Below are 26,742 nucleotides of genomic sequence, written 5' to 3'. Positions count from 1 at the left end.
AAATGGAATACATTTTCTCGTATGTATTAACTCGTTATTTCATCTGACTGAGGTTTTAATGATATCTGGGCATCATTAAAAGTAAACTAATATTTGATTATTCTTTTTTAACTCTTTAATTATGTGTTACCCGCTCAGATTAGGAAGCTATGCCGCTCGGAGGTCCTCGCGTCTTCCATGGGTCTCACGTTCACATTCTCGACTGTTTCGGTCACCAAACAGAGGTAATTGACTCATATCTTAGACGGTCGGATTCACCCTTACACAATCCTAGATACTTTTATATAAGCCCCTTGAATTTGCATACACTTGAATTTAATGTGATGTTTACTTCAGGCAGAGGTATGGCCACTACTAGCCTATTTATAAGCTAACCAACTTTACTTCTCTTATAATAGATTTGGATTGGCCATCCTGTGGTTTCCCACGTACACTCGTCTAAAGTAACATTAAATTAAAACAGGTAAAACAGACGCAACCATATTTAGGTTGGTCAAACAGTGCGATTGCTGCCCTAAATGGAAATAACTCGTCTCTGCAAAACAAGTACACTTGAATTAGTGCCAAATATTAGTCGTCATTAATCTGACACAAACTTGCGGGAACACACGAATCCAGTTAATCTACTTGGGAGAACAATTTCAGAGTCAGTCAGAATAAAATCAAATGTTTACAATTTATTGACCAGGTAATAGAACAATAATTCAAAATTCAGTTCATCAATCAAATATAATAACAACAATTCGGAAATCGAGGGATTTGTAGAAATTATTATCTGGCAACGGAAAAACTACACACAGCGATCGTGTGGGCAGTCAACCTACAGACTCCCCGAACCTTTTTGCCCATTTTCCTTAGAAACCCAGATAATTCAATTTTCTTACCAAATGGTGGTGTCTGTCATTATAATTAGATTAGGTCCCCTGGTGAGGACTCATGACTGAGAGATCAGAACACATGTAGGGAACACCTTTAAGGGACACATCACTTTTCTCATATTTGATCACTTCGTTTAGCTTTTCATTATGTTTGGGAGAATGAGACCAATTTACCAGGCGCACTGAGACACTTTAAATGATACCAAATATGTATAGTTATGGGGGGGGGGGGGGGTTTGGCTGGGCCTTCCTCCTATAAAAAACCCCAAAAATACAAATAATAAATTAAAAACAGTATCAAACTAAAATATAGTACATTTATTTCATTGAAATCAAATGAAAAATTTGTTAATTTTTGACCGCCATGCGAAGAGCACCAGAGGGTTGACCCACACAGACTCCTCTATCTGTTGTTCTTTATATACTAGCAGCCAACATTGGGAAATGTAACTCAATTTGAAGCACTGCTAATCCAGATTTGGTCATCTGCAAAAGTGTGTATCTGGATCATTTTCCTTTGAAAAACCGGCACAAAAGTACGATGGATTACCTGATCCTGGATAGCAAAACATGGGATTTCCAAATATAGATAATTCTGATTCTGATTTTGAACTACTAGGCCCTGGATAATGAGAGTGACATATTTAAATATAAATGTGTATCAAATGAAAAAAAGAGTTGAAAATCATTTTGCTTTGGACTTCATTACTTCGCTCGCAACAGTTAACGAGTGCGTTTTCATAAGAGTGTGCGGACAAGTACTTTTTTTTTTTTTATAAATCCCCATATGTTTCAATGCCCATTTAGTACGCACACAATGTTTATACACCAGGCCCCAGATCTCCGTCCGAATGACCAAGTGAGGAAACATGGTTTTGAAGGAAGGCGTTTCATCTTAAGGCCTTCTGGTGACACGTGCAAACCCAACACTATACTACTCGTCTGTTGGTTTTTCATGTCATTTGTCACCCGTCTGTATCCCAGCATTTCATTCAAAACAAATCACTAAACAGAAAATCAAACATGAGTTCCTTGAAAAAAAAAGAAAATACGAAATTGATTCAACGGAAATAGAAAATGTCAGTTGCCAAAAACGGTCAATGATGAACTCAAGACATGCTATGATGTGTGTACAGCATTATAAAGATTTGTAATCGTTATGCTGTAGCATTCAACACCTGTCCAATCCAGTAAACGACACACTGTGTAACCGTGATGGATGTTATTCTGTCAGCCTTGTAAAGGTTCACCGTTAGATGAAGGTTTGTGGAGAGGAGGACGTGATGACACTAGCATACGGTGGTGTTTCAGGACTCCAGCAGCTGTAGGAGGACGCTGGATTTGATGCAGCCCTCCAGCGCACGGCACAGTTTGCCCACGGTGATGCCCAGCAGACCCTCCTTCATCTTCCAGCGCTCCAGCATCTGGTGCACCACCTCTGCCAGGCCGTCGCGGCCGTAGTCGTGCTCGATGGTGTCCACGTCTATGTCCGTCAGACCCAGTTTACGAGCCACTTGCTTCCAGTTTCCACCGACGTTCTGCCGCACAAGCTCCAGGTGATCTTCCGTGACGGTGTGGTCCTCTGTTCACGACAACACAATCACATGACAGAGACAATTATCAGATGTGGCGCAGTAGGAATCTCTTTTATTCGTTTCCCAAAATCGGTGTTTTCCGTTATCTTTTTTCTAGAATGTGTTTTTGATGATGGTTTTAATCAGCAAAAAGGATGTCTGGTTAATTGAACTCACAAAACTTTAATAAAATCATTTATTATAATTGTAACAAAAGACATATAAAGCATAAGTCATAATAAGTCATTGTGTTTTTATTACCTTAGGATGAGCCATTTCGATCTAAACACACACCACGGGTCCCCTTACATTGAAATAGCCATTTTGCGCTGACATGTTTCTACGGGAGCCCTGAACGGACAAACTACCACAGAGCGCGTTTCATCACTTTGTTGTTCTTCATGCAAAGAAGCTAGCTAAAGTCAGCGAATACAACAATACAACTGACACAATGATGAACAAGTAACAATAAAATTCGCAATAACATATCGTTTTACTGAATAGTAAAGTAAATATAATTTCCTACTTAATCTTTGTAAAGAAACCTGATTGCTTTACTGGCTACTCTCTGCTGTCTCAGACGACGACATCACTTCCTGTCGGCCACCGTAACTTCTGTTGAAAAATGTCTTCAGTCTGAACTAAAAATATTATTATTTATAATGTATAAATGTATACTTATTAAACAAACAAGAACAAAATCTACCAGTTTTGGAGATGTATTTCAAAGTATTTAGAATATATTTTATAGCAGTTATTGTGTAATCTGTAGTGGAATATGTTGGGTATGTTAATTAAAAAAGTAATTAGTTACTAGTTACTTCTCATAAATAGTAACTGAGTTATAACTTGGATAACTTGTATCCAATAACCTGGATGCTATGGAGCTAGAAATGTGTCTTTATTACATGCGAGAAAATAAATGATCTGAGAGAAGAAAAAAAAAGTTTGAGAGAAAAAGTTATCACACTGATAGCAAAAAAGCATTTCATGAGAGAAAAAAGAATATTTGAGAGAAAAAGTTTACATACCAATAGCAAAAAATAATATTTGAGACTAAAAAAAGTATTGAGAGAAAGTATTTTCTCATAGAACATAAAAAAATATAAATTTGAAATTTTTTAAATTATTTCTGAGAAAAAAAATCTCTCTTAAAATACTTGGAAAAAAAATCTCAAATATATATTTTTTGCTATCAGTGTGAAAACATTTTCTCTAAAAATAAAAAGTGTTTCTCTCAAAACGCTTTTCTTTGCTCTCGATGCAATTTTTTGCTCTCGTGTCAGGATTTTGCTTTAGCTGTGAAAATTGTGTCATGGGCGGGGCCACGTTCTTTTTTTCCTATTGGAACGTTCCTATTGGCCAGTCGGGTGAGCATCGTCTTGTCTTAGGAGTCGAACTGAATCATTACACCATTGTTCGCGTTCGGTTCACCTAGATAGATGCAGTCTCTGCAGATGATGACACACACACAACTCGATGGGTAGCTGGCTGAGCAAGTTCAGCATCACTGAAGATTACACATTAAACAATAGCACTCATGCAAGTTTACCTAGCATGATGGCTAATTAATAATTAGCTTTACTAGCGATTAGCAAGCTAATAATATAATACACATTCATTCATGAATATGAGTGCTATTTTTAATGTTTAATCTTCAGTGATGCTGAACTTGCTCAGCCAGCTAACATCCAGTTGTGTGTGTCATCATCTTACCCAAACATTGGAGTGTCCGTGCTCGACTTAGAGCTTAGATCAGGCCCAAAAAATCAAGCCCGATCCATCCCGAGCCCGTGCACGTTGTGTCCGAGCCCAGCCCGACGCATTAACAATAATTATGAGCCCGAGCCCGATTTAAACCCGAGTCCCGACCATTTTAATACGTGGGTCGTTATAACTGACGTTCTCAACTACTTTCTATGTTACTTTCTCCTCCTCCTCTGTTCTGCACCTCCAAATACTTTCAAGTTAGCCTACGTGTCGCCATCATACACATCAGCATAAATGCTCCTGATAAATTATGTGTTATTAAAGCATTAACACACACACCACTGTTATAACATAAAATCAAGCAGCTACTGAGTGCATGGTTTGGCATGACTGAATGCGCGCAAAGTGCGCTCCCTGAAAAATCCCTAAAGCTGATATCAGTTCATCGCAATCTCACACATCTGTTATTATCAATGACGCTGACTGCACAATGAATCTTTCATAATATATACACTTTGTTTGTTATAATTAGAGGATTTGCCAGCATACAGAATTCAGCTCTGAACAAAAAGTCAGTTTTGAGCAGTGAGGGGAGACTATCTTAAATGCTTCTGATTGGCCATTGCGTTCAAGAAATCAACACATATGTCTGTGATTGGCTACATCGCTCAACGCTGCAAACATGTTATAAAACAAAACTCTGGCCTGTAAATCATTTGTATTTTGTTTTAGTTGTTCTTGTTGTTTTTCTGCAACAGATGAATAAAAATGTATTAGTTTTTATGTTTTATTCATAGATATTTCTAGTTTGCGGGAGTCCCACAAATCGTTTTATTCTCCCGGAACCCACACACACAGAGTGAGTGCATTACAGCCCGCGCCCGCGCTCGCACTCGGCCATCAAACCTAGTCCCGCGCCACACTCTCTTGCGTTGGGTGTGCACGTCTCTAGATCAGAAGCCCGGCCTGGCCCGAGGATGGTGACGGGAAATATCGGCCCGAGGTCGGGCCTGGGCTCGGGCAGGGAATCTAAACTCTAAGGCAGAGACTGCATCTATCTAGGTGAACCGAACGCGAACAATGGTGTAATGATTCAGTTCGACTCCTAAGACAAGACGATGCTCACCCGACTGGCCAATAGGAACGTTCCAATAGGAAAAAAAGAACGTGGCCCCGCCCATGACACAATTTTCACAGCTAAAGCAAAATCCTGACACGAGAGCAAAAATGTTCTATGAGAAAATACTTTCTCTCAAAACTTTTTTTAGTCTCAAATATTATTTTTTGCTATTGGTATGAAAACTTTTTCTCTCAAATATTCTTTTTTCTCTCATGAAATGCTTTTTTGCTATCAGTGTGATAACTTTTTCTCTCAAACTTTTATTTTCTTCTCTCAGATCATTTATTTTCTCGCATGTAATAAAGACACATTTCTAGTTCCATAGATGCCACCAATATTAAATATGTTAAATGAATGAAATGGACACTAAATAGAATAAATTATTATAAAACATTGTACACTGTCCCACAGCAACATTAAAATTGTGTAGATTAATGTGAGAGACACCTATTCAATTCGTAAGGGATAATCCACGGCTAGCCATGCATTAAAGGATTTCCTCCGCTTCGCGTCGGGTGGTTCTTCTCCTCTACGCCGTGTATTAAAATCCTTTAATGCATGGCTAGCCGTGGATTATCCCGCTTATACCACGGTTATTTGCCAAGTTAAAAATAAGTTAAAGCTGCAACTGATGTTTACAGTGTCATTTTTTCACAGACGTGTAAAAATGACGGTTATTTTCTTAAGTTACGGCTCGTTAGTTCTAGCGCTCCGTCTGCTTTAAATAAAGTAGAGCCATCGCATTGCTTTTATTTGAATGAATTATCACATTTATTTAAATTCATTATTAAAAGAGAGAGACAAAGAACTGAAAGAGTCCCAATTGCCAAGGTAGTTGAGCCCCATCGGCTCCCTGGTGAACCACATTTCGGTGCTCTCGAGTTTGCACAGAGGGATGCGTAAGAACGCTCCGGCATTTTCTGGACACTTTGACAGATATTTTTTAAAGCTGTCCACGGGACAAAGTGGGTCGCCGGGGCTCGCAAACATAAATCCTCGTAAATTTTCCCTATCCGATGTAGTGGGATCCTTGTGGTTTTTTGTCTCTGGGTTATGCGCCAGGGTCAGGTACTGTTTCCCATTCTCGTCTTGCCGGAGAACGAAAGACTCTTTTGATAGGTTACGGTTTCCTTCTCTTCCCCTCCGTGCAAAACACAGCTGTATGTCAAACCAAACTTTTCTTACAAGTCCTGTGGGTGTGAAAGGGGAGAGTGCAGGTGCATTTCTAATTTTCTCCAAGTCAGACTCAGTAATACGTGGATGATGGACGCTGGTGTCTTTTCCATTTTTCCTGTAGCGCTTTAAAACTGATTTAAAGATGGCATTGTGGGTTTTTGGGGTTTTATTTTTATACCCTACAGAGAACTTCATAATCAGAAGCTATTTAAAGGGTCATTCCACCGGTGGAGACATGAATATGTATTGAAAGTGGGTCATATATGTAGTAGAATATAGTATCATAAATTTCTAATTTGGGACCTTCTTGGCCGATAAAAGGCAGAAAATGACTTTTTAGTGCTTGTGGATTGTAGACAACAATCCCCATAGTGCATTGCAATGCTCAGCTCCGCAGACCACTCCCACTACAGTAGCTAGCATAACTGCAAGATATTTGTGCAATGAACCTGCCACGTTAGCCTGTTAACAAAATGAAAATAATCTTACTTTACAGAATGACGACCATTTGACCCTGTTGGCTTTGGCTGACGTTGCCAGTTGACGTTAGGTATTCTAAAGTAGGTCTCCAGGACGCCGCTATCCATATGGGGTGCGAAACTCGGGTGAGCAACAACACACACGTCCGTGTCATCCTCCGATTCCGTAGCACCGCTGGAATTCTCGGCAGCAGACAGACTCTTGTTCTGTGTCCATTGGCGCACAGTGAGAGTACAGGCACCACCAATCTGCCCCAGCTCGAGCCATTGCGGGCTCCTCGTCCGCGGCAGGCAGATCGTCTGCATCGGCTGTGTTGGCAGCAGCTTCAGCTGCCTCCGGTTCCTCCATAGCCCTCAGCTCCTCGTTGCTATACTGTGGCTCATAAAGGCAGCCATGAACATCCGTTTCTACCATAACTTCGTCAAAATCCAGATCCTCCATAATGCATCCGCCTGTGTATTCAGTACCTTCGTCCATATTTTCAAAAAGTTTCTCCCGGTGAAATCAAACGCACTGGCACTGATCTGATAGGTCTGTTAGCGCATTAGGTCCAGCCCCCTATGGGCGGGTTTGAAAGGGTGGGAACTAGTGCTTGTAGTCTTCACAGAAATCCCCCCCTTTTACACTTCCTCCTACAATGATGTAAAATGACGATTTTTGCGTCATTGTAGGAGGAAGTGAAAAAGGCAAATAGAGGATTTCTCTCGTCTCAGGGGAAAATGAAAGAGTGTTGCACGACCATTCAATAGTATGACTGGATTTCTAACAATGGAAATCTTAATGCAAATGGGTGGAGTGACCCTTTAAGCAATATATTTTATTGTCAGTAACGGTAATGTCGTTGTAACGGGGAAACAGTAATTCGTTTGATTGCTTGTTACTGAAAAATATAACGCCGTTATTCCCATCACTTTTTAAAACTTTCCACAGCAACTCACTAGGTATGAAGCAGCGTGAAAACGTCTTACCGTACTTCGATAGAAGCTCATTATATCTGGTTCTGTTGGCAGGTCCAGTGGATATTGAGCTGAAAGGGCTGTTATCAGACACTCGCAAATTCATCGTGTTGCAATTCCCGATTTGAATTGCTTTGGCATTCGAGATGTTAACAGGCCACCCTAAAGAAAAAGCAAACCAAGGAGAAAAGTTAAAAGTACATCATTCTGAGAAAAAAAACAACTCAGTAGCTTCTCATGCCTGCAAACTCAGTACCAGCGGAAAATGTGATGTAAACAACATTACAGTTCTAATAGTTAAAATAAAATGATAAACCCCAGATTTCAGCCTAATAAATGGTTATGTATGTTACATATAACTGGCCTGAACAAAAATGCCAGAAGTGTTAAATGAAAATGAAAATTCACTCTCTGACAGTAGATGGCGTTTATAGACACGCATAAATAAAGTGGTTACCCCTGTTAAAAAAAAGCATCGCTGTGCTTATAAACACTACTTTATTAGGTATCATATGGATGTAAGATAAAAAGAAAATGCAATAAAAAAAATTCTGAAGACAGACTTTTCCTTTTATTAAAATTCCTGAAACCTAGACTAAAATTAAAGTGAAAAAAAACAAAAAATATAAAATAATTAAAATCTATAATATTATATCACTGATACTAAAATAACATTGCCTTTGATTTGCACGAATCACACGAACGACCCGTTTTAATGTCAGAACGGGGAATTTCACCGCAAGCTGCCGAGTTTGCAGGTATGAGCGGTGCACTATTAACTGTTAACTGTACCAAAGTCAGACGGAGGAGATATGAGTTGTGAGTTAAAACGCTGGCCAGCGTTTGCATCCGGTATGAGATACTCTGCTGCAGATCCACTATCTGGGCAGGACTTGAAACGATCGTATATTGGATGATGAGGATGATTAAGTCTGTCCGCCTCAGAATTCGGCACCGAGAGATGACTTGCAAAGTCTTGCCTGTGAGAACCGTCAAATGGACTCGCGGCAGCCGGTTTCAGATAGACATCGTCCAGTAGGGTTGGGTAAGTGGTGGGTTTCACAGAAGACACATCTCCGGCACACCTGCTACTGGCTGGTTGCTGTAGGAGCGGATTATAGATGCTATAGTCTGGCTGATCGACTATTCGACTACCATGTTTGTGATAGTTGTACTCTTGTGCCAGTTTCAGCTCCAGATGTGGAGAGCTGGGAGGAGCTGCGTCGATCTCCAGGAGAGACTCTTCAGCCGTCCTGTAGCTGAGGTCTTCAATGCTGGCCTCCACCGGCCCGATATCTGAGCTCCTCAAGGGCGCTGGAGAGTCTCTGGAAGATGGGGAAGGGTCTGCGCAAACACAAGAAACGCTGCATATATGAGCATATAAATAACAAAAAATTCACAGACTATGAAACAACTTAATCAAATTCAGTCAGTGTTTTCACTCTTAGGCGGCATTTACACTTAAGCTGCCCTGTCATACACTCGGCGCAATGCGGCACGATGCAAGTGTTTTTTGCTAGTTTCAGCCAGAAGCAGTTATCGTTTTCACGTCCTGCGCCACGTTGTTTAAATAGCAAATGCATTGCCGCCTGTTACGTCCAAGGACGTATTTATTTATTTATTCATTTACTTATAATAATATAAGTATTTTCTTCTGAACCTTTGATTTACTTTATTTCTGAAAGTGCGTTGTGTGGAGAGTATAAGGCTGCAGTCCAGTGTTTGCAGAGGGAGACACATTCTCCGCTGCTCCAGATTGAACACTGGTGTTAAATTGGGCTGGTTCTGATATTCAGAGACTGTAGTTGGGAGTTAGCTGTGGCTAACTGAGAGTCACCGTGTTAATGAGATCCTGATCTCATTTCAGCTAAATACTAAGCAGAAGTTAAAGTTATTGTGTGATTGTTAACCTGTTTAGTAGTTACTGTTGTGAGGGAAGCTTTAGGGGGTAAGTGCCTTTTTCTTTGAATACTGTTTGTCCCTGTTTTTGCATAGCAAGGGAGTTGAGGGAAGTTTGTGTTGTTTATTTCTTTTTGGTTAACCTTTCTTAGGTTAGTTAGGACCCCTCCCAAACGTAGTTAGTGGGCTGTTTTGTTTGTTATTTTAGGCCTTGCTCTCCCCTGAGCCATTGTTCCCTGACAACGTATGTTCTGTCCTCATTTTCTTTTTTTTTTGTAAATAAAATCCTTTCGTTGATATCATCTGGTGTTGTCTTCACTCTGGGACAGAGGATTGAAGAGTGTTCTCGCCTTTCTCTTTTTTTCCTTTGTTACCTCTCCTTCCGACCCTTAGACGGCTAGGGGAACGTAATACGCCCATTTGTGTGCCCATGGTGCCCTAAAGTCAATGGCGCGTTAGTAATGTGCGCCTATAGGCGGGTCCACAACGTTCTGCTTGCACGCTTTAACTTCACGCACGAGCAGAAGCGTTCAGTCTTTCTGCTTGCAAATTCCGCCATGTAAATAGCGAATCCACAACGGCGTGAGCGCAACTGGCTTTTAAAGGGAATGGGAGATGAGACTCTGATTGGTTGATTGCACGTAAAGCCCAAAACACACCAATAACTCATGAGGAGAATAAGGACAATCCCTATAAACCACGCGCTGACAATTTTTCCCATCGTTAAACTAGCAGAAGTGGATTCGGACACGCCCTAAGTGCACTTGCACCATGCGCTTTAGACCATATGCTTAGATTGATAAGGTCTTGATGCCCAATTTCCGATATGTTGACTATATCCGTTTTTTTTACGACCAGCTTACATCTGCTTTTAAAAGTGACCCATATCCCATACCGTATCTGCATACATATTATTCACTTGCCGATACAACCCAAGGTAGAGGTACTGACCCAGAAAAGCTTAGGCCAAAAAGGAAGTAAAAACGGCATGATTTGCAATGGAAAAATTGAAAAGAGTCATGTGATCACGGTTGGTGTCCACCTGAGTTGACGCCATCCGCCGCCGATTTTTGCACGAATCAGATTCATAGCAGATTTATTTCCACATATGAATGAGGTCTGAAAACAATCTGAGAATATTGGAATCCATTAACTTTTTTCCAGCTTATACATCCGTGGGTCATATCAGACCTGGAATTCTGGCACATGAACCATGTAATGTAAATACGTCTCCAGTCGACACTTAATAATATTTATACTCTAGCAGTCTACAGTCGACAACTGGCTTCGAGTCGGACGACGTCTCATCCCTTTTTACACAAGTACTCTGGAATAAGATCTCTAGAGTCCAATAACCTGCTGCGCTGCATTAACTGGACCGACTCCAGACAATGCCTTAGAATATTGTTTAATCACGGCCGGAGGATCTCAGACAAATACAGAGAAAATCCCACCAGCAAAAAGAGTACAACAGTTTTATAGAATAGGAGCATGGCAAAGGGGACAGGGTTCATTACATAGTTTTTCTCTAATATTATTGGTTCTTCATATGCATAATTCAGCAAACCCTTCTGTTACTAGGTAGAAGCTTTACTTTGTTACTCAAAGTCATGAGTTAATAAATTTAGATATGTCTAGTAATTTCCCGTTTTGTTATATTCGGAGTTGAATCAGACACACACTGACTGACTTTGACCACAGGGTTTTTTGAAAACATTTAGGTTTCAAAAGCATATAAATGTTAATCCTGCAAGGAAAATAAATGTTAGTTATGATTAGTTTACAAAAAATTAATCACAGTATATAAACATTTCATTATTGCATTCAGTAATGGAACCGTTTAACAGACTGTGATGATGCATTACCTTGGCATTAAAGTAACACTATGTAGTTTTTCAACCTTCATAATATATTTCCAAGACCCTTGTGATGGTACATCGATTTATAATAGGTTAAATGACACGTCTGCCATAGCCTGACGTGGTCTGTATCGCTTTTACTGGCACTATGTAACTTCGGGTTTTGGGTAGTGACCGGAGCACAAAAAGAACTACAAAATTCGACTGCTTTACGGCATACATAGTTTTTCTTCGTTTGTGATGTCTTTCATAAAATCATGCATTATACTCTACCTTGTCTGTGGCCATTGTTGATTCCAAAGCCGGTGCTGGATAAACAGCGAGCGTGCGCTTGCGACAGTTAGGCTGCGGTAGGCTAAATTATTTACAACAGCGGTAATGGACAATTCCGCTTCCAACCTGTAGGGCGACCGCAGAGGAAAAGTTCCTTGGTGTTGCTTTAAATTACAGAAAACTGCTGCTGAAGTGTTTTGAATACAGCGGCTGAGGGAGTGAAGGCAAATTTGACATCTCTCTCTCTCTCTTCTGACAAACATAATCAATCTCGACATTTTTGTCCTCTTTTTAACATCATAGAAATGCTATTGTGGATTTTTTCTTTTGTAATTGGAGCATATGTGAACGCAAAAAATCCTAAATTGAACAGTATTCCGAACAGAAAGGGAATGAAAAATACAACAAAAAAAGACATAAAAAAATACAAAATACAAAAAAAGCAAAACATGCGCTGTATCCGAACACGCCTACTTTCATACTATATAGTAGGACTTCCATAAAAATAGTATGTGACAAAAGAAGTATGTCCCAATTCAAATGACAAAATTATATCTGTTATATTATATCTGCTCTGTCTGTGCTCACGATACTGGTGTGTGTCTTTCTGTGTGTGTGTGTGTCACATGGACAGGACATTCACAGGCAGCGTGTTCTCTTTTGTCTTGTCACGCTTGAATGTTTTAAAGCATTTGCATGAATAAGAGCGGGATCATATAATGTAACGCTACCGAAAGGATTACAAAAATTAACGGATGCTGCATTAATTGCATTAAATATTTTAACGCATTAAACTAGATCGCATGTGTTAAAGCATTAACGTTGACAGCCCTAATATATATATATATATGGGTGTCACAATGATAAACAATAAAAATGGCATTTGATGTCAAATGGTTGCTAATCCCCGAAGTAAAACAGCAAATCCACAACATGAATGTCATTTTATGAATACATTTGCTTACCTTCAGGAGTGAGTGAGTCTGTTGTGAGGGATTTCATTTTTTCTACAAGCTCCTCAGGGCCCTGATACAATCTCTGTGCAAAAAAAAAAGCAATGTAAGGAAATAAATAATACTAGCACAACTGTCCTATGTTTCACTTCCTGACTGCATCTCTACCACAAATGCAGTCATTATTATGTGACTGGTTTCAAAACGTGCACAACATTAGTTCAAGTAGACGTGTGAATGCAAGAAATATGGTCTAGTAACGACCAATTCACGACTGAATCATACGGAGTCTGTTCTTTTCAATAGCTGTGTTTACACAAACCCTAATAATCCAGTTGTAGTCGCAATTTAAAAAAAGTCAATTGGAATGAATTGGCCAAATCCATAAAAATGTAATTTATAAAGGGTTGTTTAAACCTTTTCCAATCAGAACAAGAGGACATGTAAACACTTGATCGGATTGAAAACCGAAACAGGAAAGTGCAATGCATGGGCAATGACGTAGAAATGGCGTAACGGCGTATAACGCACAGAACGAGTTATTGTTGTTGATGAATGAAGTGTCATAAATGACCGTCAAGTGTTGCCAACTTAGCGACTTTTTCTCTCTGCGTCTTCTCTGTTAAGAGAGAGGAGCAGTGCATTCAGGCCACATCCACACGAAGACAGAGCTTTCCCTATCCAATCTTTTTTTTTCCCTCGCACTAAATTTTTTTTCGTAAACACGGCGTCATCTCAGGAAATATATGCGTACGCACGAAACCACTGAAACTGACTGAAAAAGATGTGGTATACATGCCAGACCAGTATGTGGCGCTTTAATTCTGCCATAGACATACACTAAAGGAGAAGAAGACTCGGAGCTTGCGCATAACCTTGTGCGCTCTATACGAACCAAACACGACAGCACAGTGAAGACGAAGATTGCTCACCGTAGTAGCATACGAGCAGAAGATTTTGCTTTAGTAAAGCTAATAGGCTCAGTAGCTTCTGCAGCACGATCACAAGCATATAGTCCGCCATTGTTGTTGCTGTTACGTGTGACGTAGCGGTGTGTGACTAATGCTGACATGTGGTGTGAAGACATCATCATTTCACAAAATGTTCAGATTGGCCGTACACACGAAAACGTAATGGTGTCGGTTTCAGATTTATCCACTCTGGGACCCGGTTTCAGTGTCCCAAAACGCCGGATCCGTCTGGACGAAACGCCAATACGATATACAATTTGTACGTATACAGCTTAACGCGTCTACGTGTGGACAGGGCCTCAGTTAAAATAGATATTCTGTTGCTTCTAACCTGAACACAGCACAGCCATTTTCTTTATCATATGTGTATGGAGATTTTATCAGACGACATCTCGATTATAAATCAGGATTTTAGTGCAGATTAACAGTTTGGAAGGGAGAGCTGGTTAACATGTAGTCTTTAATGCAAATACTACGCAATTACGTTACAAATATGCTAATTAGTGTATGACGCCATCAAGCAACTTTTCGAGCAGGCTTTAGCTACTTTCCATTGAAAGAAGTTTGCAATTAATTCTGCTTCCACTCAGCGTCTGTGAAGTGGAGCAGGACAACATCGCCCCATCAGTCCTTGCCTCGGACTCTCATCCACTGCTTGTTTTGGGCGTTTTTACTGCTTGATACATATACGGTACAAAGCTTTATGTGCTCATTGTTTCCTAAATTAGCACCCGGAATAGATAAATATCAAGTCTGCTCTTTAAAACAAGGAAAATAAGCAATGTAGGAGAATGGTTAGTATGCTTTTGCATTGAGTTCTTTGTGAGCAAAAGCAAAGTTTCTCGGGGGAACGCAAAACTTTTACGAGAAAATACACAAGCATTGAAATATACTTTTTCATTCCACCCCATATTTTTCCACCAGCATGTCCCTACAGAGGCTCTGTAGATTTCCTTTAACAATCATAAAACTGATCTTGCACAGGATAGAAAATAATAGTATTCTATTAAAATGTTTTATCATTTTGAAGTGTAAATACTGTTAATATTTAAGTATTTATTATGTATATTTCAGGGAACTGTGCTCAGGCGATAATGTAATAATCTCAGCAGGCCTAGCAACCAGATTCACCTGACACGCAAGCTGAGAGAAAACAACAACAACAACAACAACAACAACAACTTACCTTCAGACTTTCCAAATCCACTTTTACATTTGGTTCCAGATTTTCTCTGTAAAACGGTAAAAAGCTCTCATAGCTATCTGTAAAAAAATAAAAAAATAAAAAAATAAAACAACCAAATTGATAATCAGTTCAGTAGATTACATCTACTACTAGATTAGATACAAAAGGAAATCCAATGTAATCCAGGCCCAAAATAAACAGTTAACAGGTGCCAAATGCAATCACAAACTGGCTGTGGCAAGCAAATAAAACTTGAAAAAAAGGCATATGCAAAATAAAGGGTCTGAGCCTGGTTGAGTTAGTTAGTAGTGTTAACCAACCCAGTTGCCTGAGAAGGTAAACAAAACACTGCATCTGGTATTGCCACTATGGGTAAAACCACCAGTGTGTAAACAAAAGGGAATAATCATTAGCAGACGGCATTGATGACAGTAACGTCCGTGAGACTGTGTTTGGTATTGATGCTATGGGGAATCAATACCCAATACGCCATGCTGAGGGAAAGCCTGCCTCACAAGGCTGTGAATATGCATAAACATAGTGGGCAAAGCATAAATATGCTCTACGAAATACCCAGCCGGAGTCAAAAGCATGTCAACCCCATGGGCGCATCCCATGTGACTCATATAGTGGTGTTACTACCCAAGCCAATAAACTAGGAAAGATCCACAAGCTTCTATCCTCCAGCAAGGGAAGTCCTGGGTTACGTTTCCCAAAAGCATCGTTGGCCAACTATGATCGCAATTTCCATTGAACTCTATTGGTAACGACGGAACTTGCGACCATAATTGGCTTTGGGAAACGCACCCCTGGCTGTTACACCTTTCTCCCTACCTTACGGAACAGGCCTCAGCCCTATATGTCCCAGAGAGCAGAGCTCAAAGAGGAAAATACCCAACATAACCTCAGCTATGTCAAGCATATCTTAACAGAATTTGACAAGGCTGTTCGGGAGCAGCCAACCGAAGGGAGTCTACTCCATTTTAAAGACCCTAGAGTGATTAGGGGAGAATAGCTAATCATACCCTGACTTAACTAAAGTCAAATCTCCAGGACTCACTACAGTTAATGACTAAACTATAGAATGCTACAATGAAAAGGGGGGAGGGCATGGGCTCTACCCATCAATTTGCAACACTGATTATACCTATAGGAGCACCCCACCAAATAGGGGCATATATCCCTTTTTCCAGACCCAACAACAATTGGGGAAAAAATAAAAGGAATGAAAAACTTAAAAAAATTGTGAATTGCCCATCATAGATCCATTTACCCTGCTATGCCCTAAGGTGTGCGTGAGCAGCCTAGCATACAAGGTGCTAAAAACCACAGTAATTAGCACCTCCCTTCGGCATTGCCACTCGTCCAAGGGGGAGCATGCATCCTTACCCTTTACTCAGGAAAGTGAGGCAAACGAGAGCAGGACATAATGCAGTTTGCCCAATATCTCTCATCATCAATGCTCTAAATGCTAAGGAAGCTGCAGGGAAGCCTAGGACCTACATAAAGACCCCCAATGTAACCGGGGGAGGGCAAGCCATACTCTGCCTTGAGCCAATGCACTCTACCTAGGATCCGCTATAGCTTATTGCGTCATCTTTAGCGCTGAACCATAGTAAGCAACTGTAGGGTATGGACCAATCAGACACATACTAATTATTCATTATATACAAAGGTTTATGATACTCCTCACACAGCCCAAATGAACAAACACAAGGGCAGAAACAGTGTCAGGTTACAGGGCATGATAAGGAGATTTTACGACCTCCGAGGAATGTGGCCACATACTCAAGAGAGAGACTATGAAACAGAAACCTCTTTAAAACAGACTTTGCTGCATTAATCATAGACTAACTGATCTATAAATGAACATGCATAAAACTGTGAAAGAATCAGTGTAAATGGTTTACTGTCTCGTGTACTATTAGGTATATATTATGGTATGTATCCTGGTATACAACCAACTAACGATCAATGTAACCTCACCTGTATCATGCCTCCTACCTAATTAATGCTCATTTAATGACTCACACTTTGATGTACATCACCTTCTTCTAGAATGCAGTGTGGATGTGTTATAGCTATCTGAGCATTAATGAAGGTATAATCATGCTAGGGACAAAGATCTGTAAATCAACTAAGAGCCACTTTCCCTCTCAGACATGTCCCCTTTCTGATTGGTCGAGTTCAACCCTTAAGGTAGGATCTTTTCCAGGCCTTATTAGAGACAGTCCACATGTGACCTCGCTCTCTTAGTTCTTTCATCCAGCCGCAACACTGTTCTGGTGATTCTGGGGAACCCCCTCCCCCTCCACGGGGGCCCCAGGGCCCAGCAGGCCTCGATTCCAACCAGATATGGGCTCAGGCAGGAGAGAGATGACTCTCTCACAAAGAACCAAGGACAATCTCAAGAGTTTTGGAACAAAGACTCCAACCAACAACGACTCCAATCACCCATCCTTCCGACTTCCTCACTTCTCCTGGGTGCTCGGCGTGGCCTCAACAGAGTCCCAGGCCTTCACCAAACCAGTCATGCGTTCCTGGAGAAAGAGAACGCTCAACCAACTTCCACTTGACACTGCCGGAACCATCAACGACTTCAATTTTCAACAACTTCAAGAATTGTTCCCATTACAAATGCAAGTATTCAATTCAATGAAATGTGAAAATGAAATTCTGATGGTTCTTCTCATAGACCCTCTTCCGGTTTCTAATTTCATCCTATCACTAACCTATTTATGTATTCATGTGTGTATGTTGTTTAGTTTATTTATATTCATATAAATATCTATATTTAGTTAATAAAACTTGTACATAATATGTATTTGGTTCTGTTTTGTTTGCAATACAAGTCACTTTACGATCACGGTTTTTGCTACTGGCTCAAAGTACTGTACAGGCGAAGAAATAATTATTCTTCTGTGGCCATGGAAGATACCCTTTATTAGAATAAATTAATAATCAAAAGAGTTCGTTGGAAGAACTGATTAATTGATTGTAATATTAATTCAGCCACATCAAGTTAATCCAATTAACTGACCCAAATATTTATAATTAATAATAACAAGATATTATTGATTATTAATATTTCCAGAAAGCTGAGTTCCTTACACAACAGATAATAAGGAGGAACACCCCATAGGTGAACTTCCTATACTTATTAGCATTGTCGAACCAGGGCAATAGAACACCCATCAAAGCACCCATCCCTACTTCAGAACCCAACAGAAGTTTGGCAGGGAGGTAAACGAAGTAGAGTGAACCTATACTGCCCTACATAACTCCATTCACTCTGCATCAGCCCTCACGGACCCCCAGAGAAGGATATATCTCCTGAAAGCTGAACACCGAGGTCCTGTGATAATATTCGTCCCATGCGAATCGGCATCTCTCTGATTTGGCAGGTTTGTATATAATTTTTTCAAGGTTTTTGTTTCCTGTGCGTCTTTTTATCCATCTTTCACGAAGAATGGAGTGTTTTGATAGTATTTTGGGTGCTGGGTCTTATCGCTATACCATCACAATACATTTATACAATTTGCAGAAAGAGAAAGCTGAAAATCATCAGAAGAGCAAAAACAAAAAGAATGATAAGATGTATAGCATCATGCGGTAATTTTTTTGAGAAACTTTTACGCAATGGAAAGGTACCATGTATGTTTAAGGTTCTTGGAACCATTGATGCCAATACCTCTATTTTTAAGATTGTAAATGAGGGTGCTAAATTGACAGAAATATTTCAAAAAATGTCTGGTGTGGAAGATTTGTGGTTGGTAGATATTCTCAATTCACTCGCATTGGCACGTGTGACAAAAATTAATTTGAGGATAAAACTCCAGTGCTTCTACCTTTAAACGTGGGGCGGTCCTTAAACTCCGTATTCCAGCATGTCTTCATGAGGTCTATGATCTCTTTAGGTGTGTCACTTGGGATTAGAGCTTCATCGGGCCGTTCCCCCTTACACACACAGAGGCAGATTTGATCCTCACTTCTGGCATCTGAAGAAACAGAAAAAAACACTTTCTGGTTAAATACTGGTCTTGAGCTTGTTATAGGGAAACTATTAAAGAGGGTTTCCATGCATTTACATAGACTTAAAAGCACAATGGCAAAAAAGGACTATTTTACTGTAGGAAATGGTCATCTTAAACTATATCATGGCTGTTTTGGTTCAAATAAATTTACATGAGGCTAATAGAATATATCAGGGACCTACGGAAGCCCTGGACCGCAACGTAAAAATAAATAAAGCCGAAACATTTTGAGATTAAAGTCGAAACATTTTGAGATTAAAGCCGAAACATTTTGAGATTAAAGTCGAAACATTTTGAGATTAAAGTCGAAACATTTTGAGATTAAAGTCGAAACATTTTGAGATTAAAGCCGAAACATTTTGAGATTAAAGTCGAAACATTTTGAGATTAAAGTCGAAACATTTCGAGATTAAAGTCGAAACATTACAAGAATACCATCTTCCGTTGAAGTTGTGTGTGTGCTTGCCGTTGTTTCACATTGCCGCACAAGCATTCATTACGGTGCGCGTCCACTGCGAGTGTGAGCGAGTGTTTCCAATTCATTACTCACGTGTATGTGTGTGTGTGTATATAAAGAAATGTGTTTGTGAACAAAAGGAAATTCTAACCGTAACACACACACACACACACACACACACACACACACACACACACACACACACACACACACACACACACACACACACACACACACACCTTCTAAGGAAGACTGTATTCTCAAAATATTTCGACTTTAATCTCAAAATATTTCGACTTTAATCTCAAAATATTTTGACTTTAATAAGACCCCTTTTTTTTCTTTGAGAATAAGGAACTGTGCTGTTCAAAATGACAGCAGTAATGAAAATTAATTTTTAAATGATTTTATTAAGACCATTTTTTACTACCCTGAAAAAGACTCTCTTGCACATAAAAGAGCCCTGTTAACATTGTCCTTCCACAGAAGGAAATGGTTCTGAAACGAGACTCACTTTCATACGGCTCACGGCCCGTGAGGATGACCCAAACTACAATGGCAAAACTGTAGACGTCAGATTTTTCGGTGGAGCGAGTGTGGATGCTCCCGAGGTGCTCCGGGGCCATATAGCACAGCGTGCCAGCGCCATGCAAACACGACTTCTTTCCCAGGCGACTTTGTCTGCGAGATTCCTCTTTCGTCAGCTTGCTCCATGCCTCAGATGTGGCCAGACCGAGATCTGCTATCTGATGCAAACCAAACAGAACCAGTGTAGAGGATGCATGAAATTTCTTCTGTCTTTGGGTAAAAGTCAAGTCAAATAGGATTATCTCATAAAATATTTGTGGATAAAGCACTGTTTTTATTCCATGTGTTTAAAGTCCCCCTGTAGTCAATAATTGTATCCCTTTAAACTCATCTTTGATCACCAAAATTACATATTTAAACGTTTTTTTCCTTGGAAAAAAAATGATTCATGCCTTAAAATAGCTTGAATGTAACTCTGCAGGACAGTTGATCAGCAGGATTGGGCACCCCTGATGTACAGTTCAGCTCCAACCCTAATCAAACTTTAATTTTGAAGTGATCCTGAAGACGTTAACTGGTTGCTTCAGGTGTGTTTGATTAGGGTTGAAGGTAAACTGTGCAGGGGTGAGTTTCCCAAAAGCATCGTTGGCCAACTTTGGTCACAAGTTCCGTTGTTATCAGCATAGTTCAACAAGTCGGTGTTTCCCGAAAACATAGTTCTAATGAACATCCGCAAACAGCATCGGTTTGAACGACAGCTCTAGACCAAGCATAGTTTCTTGTTTTCCTGACATCTGGACTTAATAAATCCTTGTCTTGAGCAAAATAAGCAAGCTGACATTCAGTGCAATCTGTATCTTTTATTTAGAATACATACAAATGTCATTTACGTATTTTCGTTTGTCAAGAGATTTAAAGCACCGTTTTTGAAGAGAGCGCATGTGCGAATGTGATCTACCACGTAAGAACGAGCCTATGATTGAATCTGGGAATAGAGCAAAATAACTGAGAAAAATAAGAAATAGTCCTCAGATGCCATGTCCGTAATTTATAGCAAAACATCTAGGATTAATTTGATCTCAACAGATTCATTAAAAGAAGTTATTACTCCGCCACCTGTGTGACATCATTAACCAACATGGTTGAACGACCAATTTGCGACAGTATGGTTTGTGTTGTGGTTGTGTATAGTCGTGACTAGTTAGTTGATTTCTTCGACGATGCAACGTACTATGAGCAGCGAGTTACGTCGTTTAAAGGGAAACGCACCCCAGGACAGTCGATCGGCAGGAGCAGGATTGGACACCCCTGCTCTACACCCTTGCTTCATTTAGTATACGCGGTTATATGAATATGCAAATGAGCCCCGCCTCCACTCACTCACTCAGCTCAGAGATCCACTCGTTGACGATCACACGTTGATCTGATTGGTTACAAGGTAGTTTGTGACGTCAGAAACACCAGCGATTTCAGACCGTGTTTTTGAGACTGTCTTTGGTTCACTGCAGTTTTAGAGGGTAACTAAACACTAAAACAACTTTTTTTAGTTAATGATCTGTAAGAATGGAGCTTCATAAATGCTGTTCATTGATTCAAGTAAATTTTTTTACATTTGGGTTTAAAGTGTTTTAATTCTACAATATATGGTGTAAAAACGTCTGAGTGCTGCCCTCTTCAGGTTGAACAGTGGCTACTGCAGTTGAATTTTCCTATTGGAAGTTGTGGTACCCTTTGACCTCAGAGGGACCAGCTAACCACGCCCTTGCCTACAGAGAGATGCGTCTCAGGTGCCCTCCCCCCCTCCGCTGGGCTCTGCCCACTTTTCCAGCATTTTTCAAATATTGCCAGTGGGTGGAATCAGGCTCTGACCAGTATGGGGGTAGAATTGTTGCATTATTCCAAATAAATAGATTATGATCCACAAATAAATGTAAAGAGATTCACAAAAATGTATCAAATTCACAAATAAATAGATTAAGATCCACAAATAAATGTAAAGAGTTTCACAAAGAATTATAAAACTCACTGAGATTTGCAAATAAAAAATATATTTACAAATGTTGTTTATACCACAAACACAACTCTGCCTGGCATTTATTTGTGAATCGTTTTTTGTGCATTTGTGAATCGGTTCCTGTGCATTTGTAAATCCCCTCACGCATTTGTGGATTTTGAAACACTTCTAGCGTCAACATGCAGACAAATCCACAAGTAAGTGGACTCCACCCACTCTTTGCCTAAGCCAATCAGATAACGGCTACATTGAGCTGACCAATCGTAGCACGTTCTCGCTACAACCAATCACGTTAGGCTTTACACTCGGGGCGAGAACTGCATGGATCTGATATATTTTGTAGATATTGACACCCCTGAAAGCATCTGTAATGGGAGCTTCATTCAAATTAGCTGTTTGTGTGGTTAACGCACCCCGTTTCCAAAAGATTGTAGGAGTTCAAGGCTTCTTTATATTTATTGTTCTTTATTATTATCTCAGGATTACACACAAATGATCATCACAGATCCCGAGCATCACCCTCTCTACTGGAGTCAAGCGGCGCGTCAAAAGCAAATAGCCGATTATCTTCCCTGCCGTAGCAGTTTCACATCATGTAACATGTTTGCAATGTTAACACATTTTGCCCATGACGTCTGTTTTCTTACCTGAAGATATATGACGTGTAATCTATTTTATTGACTATGCTGGCTACATGAAAATTCATAATCCGTGATAGTGTCTACTGGACGCGGTGCAGCGCGACACGATGATTCACTGATAGTAAACGGATGCCCGTTCTTCTTCTGAAGTAGCGGCTACTACACGCAACTACGGAGGACACATCATTTGCACATTTGCTCCATTGTCCATTTAGAAAGCCTCGCACGGGGTAGACACGATGTAACAAATTACAAAACGCATGATTTTGTCTTTTAAAGCACAATCGTTGTGACAAATAGCTAGCTATAGGACATAAATATTATGTAGAAGACAAAATATCAGCCCAAATGACCATCATTGAAGATGTAACAGCTAATGGGGTTTTGAGTGGATAATGCAATGCTGAAAAAATACATATTTGCATTTATATTGGATGCTGTAAGTAACTTTTACAATACAATATTATTAAGTCTGATTCATATGAAATATTATTTATGTGATCAAGCGTTTTAACGGATAAATTCAAATCGCTTGTCTGCTGGGCATTTCACTTTTAAATGCATGTTCTATATTTAATCATTAGATCCACGGACCTGCTATTTAAAACTTGAATGAAGAAGTGGGAAAAGCTGTTGTGACAGTAAATTCCCCAATATTACACAAACTCGCGTATTTATCACGAGGTTGAATCCAGTTATTCATTAGTCAGCAACGCATTGATGCTTTTCTGTTTAATCATGAATAACGTGACGCTTCCATAACGCGTTGTTCCCATAACTTAAGCGCTGTTTCTCTGCCATTTTCAAAGGCTCATAAAAATGTGTCTTGGCTTGATACACAGTCTAATGGTCTAACTCTAACGAAATCAAAATTTTAAACATATTTTACTGAAGCAATATTATGGGCCTTATAGCACTTCCTATTTGAGCCAATGCAGATGAGTGAACGAGCAAAGTTATTTAATTCAGGGCAAGACTACTCTGATTGTAAAGCCTAACGTGATTGGTTGTAGCGAGAACGTGCTACGATTGGTCAGCTCAATGTGACCGTTATCTGATTGGCTTAGGTAAAGGGTGGGTGGAGTCCACTTATTTGTGGATTTGTCTGCACATCGACGCTAGAAGTGTTTCAGAATCCACAAATGCGTGAGGGGATTTACAAATGCACAGGAACCGATTCACAAATGCACAAAAAACGGTTCACAAATAAATGCCAGGCAGAGTTGTGTTTGTGGTATAAACAACATTTGTAAATATATTTTTTATTTGCAAATCTCATTCTATTTATTTGTGAGTTTTATAATTCTTTGTGAAACTCTTTACATTTATTTGTGGATCTTAAACTATTTATTTGTGAATGTGATATATTTTTGTGAATCTCTTTACATTTATTTGTGGATCATAATCTATTTATTTGGAATAATGCAACAACTCTACCCCCATACTGACCAGGGGTTTAGTTACCCTTTAAGGAGAAAATACTCAGCAATGGAGTTGACTTATGAATTTACGTGTGTTTTGTCTTAAAAAAATCCATATAAACAACATTAAAAGCTTGATTTTCACCACAGGGGGACTTTAAAAAGAACAAAACCATCACTTCTTGGGAAATCAGTGCAAAATATCTATAATAAAAATGGAAGTTGCTGCAATCTGGGAAGAAACTCTTTTTTCCTCCATCATAAATGACTTGCGTTACAGAGCGTGCAGATGAAACACAATACACGTTGTTGTGTTATCTTGCGTTCAGACGCTGGTGTTTGGGAACGCAGTCATGCAAGACATTCTGAGAGGTCATTATACCGAACCACTTTGATGACAGACTTTGGCTATGGTTTCGGACACCAATACAAATCTCTGTCCCCTCAAATAACGCCCTATCTGAGGGTCTAGGGGGCGATTTTGGATTCAGCCTTTGGATCAGTAATTTCAGAATGATTAAACCAACATTTAAGATGCTGTGCGATGCGATTGGTCTGCTGGTTTGTCTAGTTATCCAATCTAACCTGTTGAGGCAAAGTCACATGAGTTTTTTGTTGCGCATCGAGGGATTTATTTGGTAATGTGTTTCTATCGTAGTTTATATGCGATATCCCAAAATGCACGCGATATACTATATATTTCTTCTCTTTGCAATTTCTTTCTTTTTTTATTTTACAATGACAAGATATCGCAGAAAGATACTGCAGACGTTATCAGCTGCTTGACGAGACACATTTGCTAAATATTAAGTCTAAAAAATTTTACTTCATAGTTATGAGATACACACTAGCAATTATGATTATGATACAAATCATAATTGTGTCTTGTTTTTGTGAGGTTGGTGCTGCGGGACCATATAAGACCATAATCTAATCTATTAATATAATCTATTAATATAAATTTTCATTTAAGGCAAAACATCACAGATCAATAGAGTAAAAATATTAACTAATAGTTATCATCATACTTCCCCAGTTGACTGATTACATTAAGAATTGCAATACATTTTTGTATTACAAGTTTTCTGAAAACTCAATTACACTTTATTTAAGGTGTCTGTGATACAGTCAGTGTAATTATACATTTAAGTACTGAGTATTAATAATTAACTACATGTACTTACTATAGAGTTTGAGTTAGGATTAGGATTTGGTTGAGGGTTAGTTGCATGTAATAATGCATAATTTATAGTTATTACTACAGTAACTACATGTAACATGTGTAACAAGGACACTGTAAAATAAAGTGTTACCGAAAACTTATTATGAAAAACAACTTTTAAAAATATGAACTGTAATTTAAATATATAGACGTAAATAAAATGCAAAAAAAAGTGTATTTTTAATGTTTTCTTTCCACTAGTCTGAAACAACACAAATGCCAAATAGCCAAAAATCTCAAAATTGACCAGTGCAAGAAGAAGAAGAAAGTGTCTTGTCTTAATATGAAACAGGTCTAAATATTTAACTATTGCACAGCTTTTACAAAAGGTTGTTTTTTGGGGAATTAAGAGGTAAGTTTTATACTTTTATATGGAAATTCTTGTCCACCAGGATGTTCTCGGGTTTCAGATCTTTGTGAATAACTTGGTTCTCCATGAGATAAACCATTCCCTCCAGGATTTCCAGAATGATCCTTCCTTTCACAGATACTGGAACCGTCACCTGGAACAAAAAATATGAGGGAAATTATTAAGTGCACCACTTCAAAACTGAGGAGAAATTTCTCTTAAAATGAACCGCATTAACTGATGAATTGTTTATTTTCATGCACTGTCTTTGGTTTCCTAATTTCCCGGTAAACTAAAGGAATTGTGCAAATCAGGGAATGAAGCAAACAATATTTCACTCGACTAAAATACGATGACAGAAACAGAGTCACGGTGAAATAAAAAACGGACAAATCTTTTTTCTTTCTTTTATGGAATATTGCAGTATTTATTATGCACATCCTTATTTCTTTGTTTATCCATGTACCTCGTAATCTTTAATCAAAATAACTTCTGCCTCCTCTTTCGCAGCATCTCTTCTCAGATGACGAGGCCTACTGTTGTTCTAGTTTAAGAAGCTGTTACACGGATATACGCGGGGAAAAAAGCTGAACTTTTTCAGATTTTCTGAAAGTTTTGAAAATAAAATCACAAACCACAGTGGGTATTACATGCAGCTGTTAAAGTAACATTTATAGAATAATTATGAACTTTGACGAAACAAAAACGGAACATTTTGGAAAAAGTAATATTTGAATCCATTTTTACACTTTAATTCATCAAGTGTAGTGAAATTTCCCCTCTTATGCCTTTTCCTTTCCTCACTGAAGCACCATTATCTCGTTGGTTTCACATTACATAACTAATTTCACATTTCAAGCTTTCTATAGATATAACTCTTATTGTGACTGAGGCACATATACACCAAGTTTTGGTTCATTTTTGTGACGCGCTCCAGTCTCGAGAATGCGTATCCTGTTTGTTTGTTTCTTTCTTTTTCCTTTATTTTACAAAAGAATAAAGATAATAAGATACGAATAAAAGAAGACCCTTTAGTTTCAA

The 26,742-nt window shown here is 39.2% G+C and overlaps 1 protein-coding gene across 2 annotated transcripts in view; it reads right to left on the bottom strand.

The window, feature by feature from the left end:
- Positions 1-657: 657 nt before the first annotated feature.
- Positions 658-26,742, bottom strand: part of ripk1l (receptor (TNFRSF)-interacting serine-threonine kinase 1, like) — a 29,530-nt gene continuing 3,445 nt past the window's right edge. Inside the window, exons 3-10 of one of the 2 annotated variants that reach the window (XM_077238929.1) lie at positions 25,718-25,855; positions 20,041-20,272; positions 18,884-19,033; positions 15,036-15,112; positions 12,891-12,963; positions 8,687-9,238; positions 7,907-8,056; positions 658-2,460 (exon numbers count right to left, since the gene is read on the bottom strand). In XM_077238929.1, the coding sequence (XP_077095044.1) occupies positions 2,186-2,460; positions 7,907-8,056; positions 8,687-9,238; positions 12,891-12,963; positions 15,036-15,112; positions 18,884-19,033; positions 20,041-20,272; positions 25,718-25,855 (1,647 nt within the window). In that variant the 3' untranslated portion in view covers positions 658-2,185. The remainder of the gene's footprint in view (positions 2,461-7,906; positions 8,057-8,686; positions 9,239-12,890; positions 12,964-15,035; positions 15,113-18,883; positions 19,034-20,040; positions 20,273-25,717; positions 25,856-26,742) is intronic. The other variant, XM_077239017.1, reaches the window with a different exon arrangement.

Source organism: Siphateles boraxobius, unplaced genomic scaffold (assembly GCF_051911475.1).
Source record: "Siphateles boraxobius isolate OS27281-9 unplaced genomic scaffold, OSU_SipBor_1 1, whole genome shotgun sequence".
Lineage (NCBI taxonomy): Eukaryota > Metazoa > Chordata > Actinopteri > Cypriniformes > Leuciscidae > Siphateles > Siphateles boraxobius.
The sequence above is the reverse complement of the archived record's forward strand: the minus strand, read 5'-3'. Positions and strand labels throughout refer to the sequence as shown.